Raw genomic sequence first — 7,022 nt, 5'->3', positions numbered from 1 at the left:
GATGTTATTTCTGTAAATTGCCAGGTATTAAAATGTCCATTACTAATGTTAGTGATTAACACCAGAATCAGTTTTAAAAGATCTCTTCATCTCTTTGAAGGAACAGACTTTGCCTTCAAATAGTATCATCCCTTTTCTCTCAATCTCTTCATCCTCCCTCAATAATATAAATATTACTCTTTATAAACACTGACAGTTTACAAAATGTTTCACTAATTTGAATCTCATGTTAACCCAGGAAGATTGACAGGATATCGAATATATCAAACAAGGAAAAAAGAAGTTATATAGTACTGTGGCAGTTGAATAGTGATTAATTAAGGGATGGATGTTGGTAGCCAAGACTGATATAAACCAGTACTTTGTCAATGTTTTTGTTTTTGGTACTGGGGATTAAACCCAGGGGTGCTCAAGCACAGTCACATCCCCAGCCCCCCACCCTTTTTTAAATTTTGAGACAGGGTCTTGCTAAGTTGCTGAGGCTGGCTTTGAACTAGAGCCTCAGTCTCCCACGTTGCTGGGATTACACACAGGGGTAAACCCCTGTGCTCCATCTTTGTCGATGTTTCAAAACAGATTTAAGATCATTTTCAAATCTGAACTAGGTGTTAAGGATTTAATGTTTACTAGGTGTTAAGGATTCAGAATGAAGAATAAAAGGAGTGGGGAATAAAAAATAAAAGGGACTTGAAATGTGACTCAGTGGTTAAGCACCCTTGGGTTCGATCCCCAGTACTGGAAGAGGCAGAATTATAAAGAGGGTAAATATATCAATGGCTGCCAGGGGTGGGGTGGGAGGAGGCTGAACAGGGCAAGCATTAGAGATTTTTTCTGGACAGTGAAAATGTTCTGTATGACTTGGCAATGATGGATTCATGATATGACACATTTGACAAAATCTACAGAACTTATAACAGAATTAAACCTTAATTACATAAATTTTTAAGAGGCTAGGGATCCCAGGATGGAATGCAAATGCCAAGAGGAACCCAACTGTACAAATTTAAAAAACTGTGTGTTGGGGGATATTGAACCCAGAGCCTTGTACAAGCTGAGTAGCCTTTTTATTCAAAATTTTAAGGGAAGACTGTTTACAAGAACCACTAACCAGTTGAGAACTAGATACAGAACTTCTGGCAAATTGAGTTATAGAATACACCTTAGTAGTAAGGCTGAAGTGGGTCTTTCTTCCTCTTCCTCACCCCAGATTTAGAACTTAACATGTTAATGTGCTTAGGCTGCTGTGATAATGCAGTACCGTAGATTGGATGGTTTATAACAAATTTATTTCTCAGTTTTGGAGGCTTAGGAAGACCAAGATCAAGGTGCTGGCAGAGTTGCTTCCTTTACGGGCCCTTTTTCTTTCTTACAGAGAGCTGTCTTCTCACTGTGTCTCACATAGCAGAAGGAGCCAGAAGTAAGGCACTAATTCCACTGGTTGAAGACTCCACCCTTCTGACCTGATCACCGCACATCCAAAGACTATCATACTGGGTGTTAGAATCTAATTATAATTCTTACGGAGACACATTTAGTCCATAGCACTTGGTTATCATTTAATTGGAATACATAGTACTACATGTGGAAGGCATATTTAGGATGCCTAGGATGACTGGCTTGTCTTTAAAAGGCAGACCCTGACTCTTGTCTAGGTATATTCATCTTGTGGAACCAAAAACCTAATAGTACCAGAACATGAAAATAAGCATGGTGTACATCATTAGTGATGTGCCCACTAGATTATGTGGCTCAGTGAATAACAATTCTTATCATTTAGATCAACAGTTCTTGCTATTATAAAGAGGTATGCAGAATATCTGAAACTCCTTTCCATCTATGGCTACATAAATGAGAACAGTGGATGTGCCTATTTCTGAGCCAAGGAAAAAAGGTGCACAAGTAAGGAAAATCCTTTCCCAACACTGTAATGGGTAAGAAAATATGATGGAAGGGTATAGAGTAGTATAACAAATTTGCACGCTGTGAACTGTCAAAAGTGACTATAAAATTCTCGTTGCTAATTTGGAAAGAACAATCAGTTTTAAAGTTCCTAAAGTTCCTAGTCTCCTTACACAACTATAACCTAGTATGCAGAAATTCCTTCAGTGGGTTCTCATTCTGGATATACATGCATCCCATCTCTGACCATCCCCGTAAATATAACTGAAAGATTTATGAGACAGTTTCTTGTAAGACCTCGCAATATAAGCCAAAGCATCACACAGTAATGCAAAGTTGCAGCACTTCAAGAGGTGCCAACAAGATGAAGCCCAGGTATATATAGACTATAGTCAGAAATATAGTTAAAACAACTGGGTTGTTAAAGAAACAATATTTAACAAATGCTAACTCAGATTTTCTGTTTTCAGATACTAATGCTATATTAGGGAATTCTTATCCTAGATGATATCTTAAGACTAAAACCCCTTGATCCATTACAATTATGAATTTAGAATTTGTGTGGACATTAATGGTCTTTCCCCAAAAGCCAAATAAAGAAAGCACAGACAGAATTATCTAAAATTACAAATTAACAATTTATTTAAAAGTTTTCATCTTTTTTTTTAGAAATAAAGAGGTTTAAATAACAAAAAGTTTGCAAAAATGGTAATTTTGTTATATCCTAATTGCTTAGGTGTGTTCTGTAAATTCCAAATAAGTAAAATAATATAAAAATATATTTTTTTCAAATCTTTATAGAACAAAAAGAAAACCACATTAACCATTAAATACTTTTGGGTTTTTCTCTACTCCTCCCACAGATGAATTCAAAAATATAAAAACTAATGTACATTTACACTCTGAAGTACAAATCTCCAACAGCCCAGTAATTATGTGCAAAGTAGACATATATTTACTTGCTATGGAAAGTTGAATGAAGAATCATCACTAAACACTGATTATGGTTCAGAAAATGGTGTTGTGAAAATGTACAATCATACATATACTTTTGGTAATTATGTACTTCTCTTTTTAAAGTAATTATAGCTTTCAGAGGTAAATCTTTTGAAGGTTATCTTTGAAGAGTTGTGAGGTGGCTATTTTATTTCAGATTTGTCAGTAACTTCAAAAATCCAAGCCAGGAGAGGGTCATTTTCTTTTTTTCTCCACGTAGTCAGTCAGTTTCATTCTCTTAAGGAAGGCCTGATGAAGTTAGTTAAGAAGATGTATTCCATGAACCACCAACACAAGTTTGTGAACTGTCAACTAAAGACACCACCTCTGACATGGATGGATTCATTCAATCCATGTTCTACCAACTTAATGTCTTCTAGATCATCTTTTATGATGCTAATCAAGTGACTAAGGCCTTCCTGTTGTTGTTTCAAATGCTAGAATAAAATACAACATATTAATGTGTTATGCTATTAAATTGCAAGCTACTCATAAGAAAAAGACTATTTTTGACTATTGTACTAGCAATACAGTACCTAGCTCTAAATAAATCATGTATAAAAATTTTTACTACATCATTTACTAATAAAAATGTTATATAACCCACAGTAAAAAGTATACTCTCAAGAACAAAAAAACATGAGCAACATATTAAACAGAAATATTTTTAGATGGCTGTTCTTTTTAATCAACCTTTGATTAAAAACAAAGGTATAATATTAAAACAGAACTTAAAGAAGGTACTTAAATATAGATGAATGTAGCCAGAAAAATAATCATTTTAAAAACCAAATTTTCATGTTTTGAAGTACAGAGTATGTAATGATGGTAATGGTGATGATGAACATAGTTGCTAACATTTTTAGGAGTCCTTCCCATGTACTAAGATACTGTTTAATAGCTTCACTGACATTAACTTGCATATTAATTCATTTAAAATCCTTGAGCACCCCTTGGAGTACCAGGGTCATTTGTACTTTACAATTAAATAAACTGAGACACAGGCAAGTAATTTGCCCAAGGCTATAAAGTAGATGGCAAGCTGTGGTTCAATTCCAAAACATTTTGGAAAGGTGGATGTTTATATGATTTCTAATTTTACTGCATGTATAGACTCTTTAATATGGCTCTGCATTATAATATGCTGGCATCATAATTTTAATGCGAGTACTTACACCATAGACTATAACTGACCATGTGTATACTTTCCAAGAACCTAAAAGCCAAAGTTTTTTAAAGTAGCATAAAGCAGCAATATCCATTCTAAAGCACATAGTAATACTAGATTTGTTGTTAATGACATAACTATCTAAAATCCTCAGGGTCAGGCCAACATACCTAATATGTTTCACCAAGTTTGCCATCTTTATATATAAACAACAATAACAAAATATATATACGTACATATATAAATACACATACATATATTTTTCTTGTTGCTGCTGCTGTTGCTAAGGATTGAATCCAGTGTTGTTGCTAGGGACTGAATCCACTCTACGAATGAGTTACACCCCCAGTCCTTCTTGTATTTTTAATTTTATTTTGACAAATGGTCTTGCTAAGTTGCTGGGATTATAGGCATGCAACACTATACCTGGTTTGATATATGTTATTTATACCCAATCGATATGTGAATAGCTTTCATTAAATAAATTTGTATTTATACTAATGAAAATAAGCTACAGTAATATTTCTTTTTCATTCAAAGTGAGCCTTAAACAAAAGGTTGGAGGTTCTGGATACCCCAACCTCTCCATAGGTCCCTCATGGGTGAGGGGATCAATAACTCAACATACTTGTATGCGGCATACAGGTTGAGAAGGTATGATCTACAACAGGAGCTCTTCAATTTAACATGCATACAGATCTCCATATGACCTTGGTTGAGTAGATCTAGAATAAGAACTGAGATTTTGCATTTCTAGTGCTGCTTCTGCCTATGCTTTATGTAGCAAGCTCTAGATAACTTTGGGGCTTTTATTACCTCTAAATTCATCCTTTTTATGTTGAGAAGAGGTGGTGGTGGGGATGATTCACTTTTTTTTTTTTTACTGTGGTAAAACAGAAAATAAAATTTATCATTTGAACCATCTTTTAGTTCAGGGGTATTAAGTACATTCACATTGTTGGGCAGCAATCACCACCATCCATCTCTAGAACTTTTCACCTTCCCAAACTGAAATTCTGTACCCATTAAATAGTAACTCTCCATTCCCTCCTCTCCTCATTCCTGATAATCACCATTATTCTTTATTAACTGGACTACTTTAGGTACCTCATGTAAGTGGAATTATACAAAATTAGTTCTTTTATGGTTGGCTTCTGTCATTCAGCATAAGGTCTATCCATGTTATAGCATGTGTTAAGAATTTTTAGGAGGAAATAATATCCCATTGTGTGTGTATATACATGGACGTACATCTGTTCAGTCTCTGCTTTCAACTTCCTTGGGTCATATAGAAGTGGACTGATAGATCACCCAATAACTCAATTTTTAATTTTTGAGGCACTACCACATTGATTTCCATAGAGGCTCCACCATTCCTTAACAGTGCATGAAGGTTCCAACTTTTCCACATCCTTGCAACATATTATTATTTTTGGATAATAGCCATTCTAATGGATGTGAAGTGGTAAGCTGACACTTTTAAAAAGTACATCTTTTTACAACACTTACCTGCTTAATTTCTCGCAACAGATCTGCATCTATGTAATATCTTTCTTCAGATTTGACTGCTCCAAAATGATTTTGCATTCTGATTTGGGACATCAGTTCATTTAGTCGGCCCTAAGAGTAAGAATGGGTCAAAATACAACTGCTAACAACAGCAACTAATTCAAAAAGAGAATCTTTTTGAAAGGATAGTTTCAAAACTCTCAATTAAAAATTTCCAATTCTCGCTCTGTACATTATCTGAAGCACTAATACAAGCCAAAAAAAAAACATGACTAAGTTCACTTTAGAAAGGAGTTTTCAATTAAAGAGAACACAATGTTTAAAAAAAAAAAAAAAGCAAAATTCTTGTTTGAAAACTGCTTGAAACTTGTCTGCAAATCCACCTGAAATAAATTCTAGTTCTATGTCTTCAAAGTGCTTACTTTGAACTGAGTAGGTGCATTTAGTTCACATTGAATTGTATCTAGCTGAACCCGCAACTGTTCTTCATCAGCCTGGATAGCATAACCACTTTTCCTTTGAATTTCCTGTTTGATTAGGACCTGTTTAAAAAAAAAAAAAAAAAAAAAAAGTCATCAATACTAACAACTCTTTTTTCAGTTATGCAAGTAATTTTATTAGTTGCTGAAAAAAAATTAGCTGAAAACTACACTAACAAAATAGCTGGGCTTAACAGTTCAAGAGCTGACTCACGGTTCCATGGTACCAGATAGAAGTATCACTTAAGTGCTGGTAGAAGGAGTACAACAGTTCTTTTAAACCTATGGTTTTAATGCCTTTTTTAGAAGCAATAGAAAAGGTATGTAACAACACCAGTTTTACACATTGATAGCCTTTCAGAATCAAGGGTCTTTTATATAAAAATGTGAGCCTATAATATTTTAAGTTTTTAAAATTTTTATTGGACTTTTCCTTCAGATTTAAAAAGCACATTTGCCTGTCAAGAAACAATACAAGAATATAAATGGCAAATTTTCTCCTCATACTCGAGAAACAGTGGTGACTAAAGTTTGTTCTCCTTTACTTTTTGTTGTTCACACATACAAAACATGCATGCACATACATGGACCCAAAATACAACTATACTGTTTGTTATTTTGTGACATGTTTCTTTCTTTATGCCAACTTAACAGTACATCAGGAGTCTGCTGAGACCACTAAAGGCAGACTTGCTCTGCTCTTACTCCCAACCCCAGGTTGCACTGTGTCAAAATTGCAAGTTCCTTCAAACTTTCATCCATGCTCCTAATCTTTTATGAAAAATGAGGTATTACATACATATAATTACAAAGTTAAAACTATTACAATCACATGAAAATCCTTAAGAGGTATGGCTCTAATTTGTCTTTTTAATAGCTGCATGCCTTTTCATGTGTTATTAACCAATAATCAATCATCATTATTCTTGACAGGTGTATATTTGTTTCTAGTTATGACTATGAATGATGCT

At 34.2% G+C, this 7,022-nt stretch overlaps 1 protein-coding gene across 2 annotated transcripts in view; it reads right to left on the bottom strand.

Annotated features, from left to right (window-relative positions):
* Positions 1-2,511: 2,511 nt before the first annotated feature.
* Nup54 (nucleoporin 54) overlaps positions 2,512-7,022 on the bottom strand; it is a 29,867-nt gene continuing 25,356 nt past the window's right edge. The window contains exons 11-13 of one of the 2 annotated variants that reach the window (XM_047566359.1): positions 5,995-6,114; positions 5,573-5,683; positions 2,512-3,332 (exon numbers count right to left, since the gene is read on the bottom strand). In XM_047566359.1, the coding sequence (XP_047422315.1) occupies positions 3,204-3,332; positions 5,573-5,683; positions 5,995-6,114 (360 nt within the window). In that variant the 3' untranslated portion in view covers positions 2,512-3,203. The remainder of the gene's footprint in view (positions 3,333-5,572; positions 5,684-5,994; positions 6,115-7,022) is intronic. The other variant, XM_047566360.1, reaches the window with a different exon arrangement.

The sequence above is a fragment of the Sciurus carolinensis genome, chromosome 10 (genome assembly GCF_902686445.1).
Source record: "Sciurus carolinensis chromosome 10, mSciCar1.2, whole genome shotgun sequence".
Taxonomy (NCBI): Eukaryota; Metazoa; Chordata; class Mammalia; order Rodentia; family Sciuridae; genus Sciurus; species Sciurus carolinensis.
Note: the sequence above shows the minus strand (reverse complement) of the source record. Positions and strands in the feature narration are given on the sequence as shown.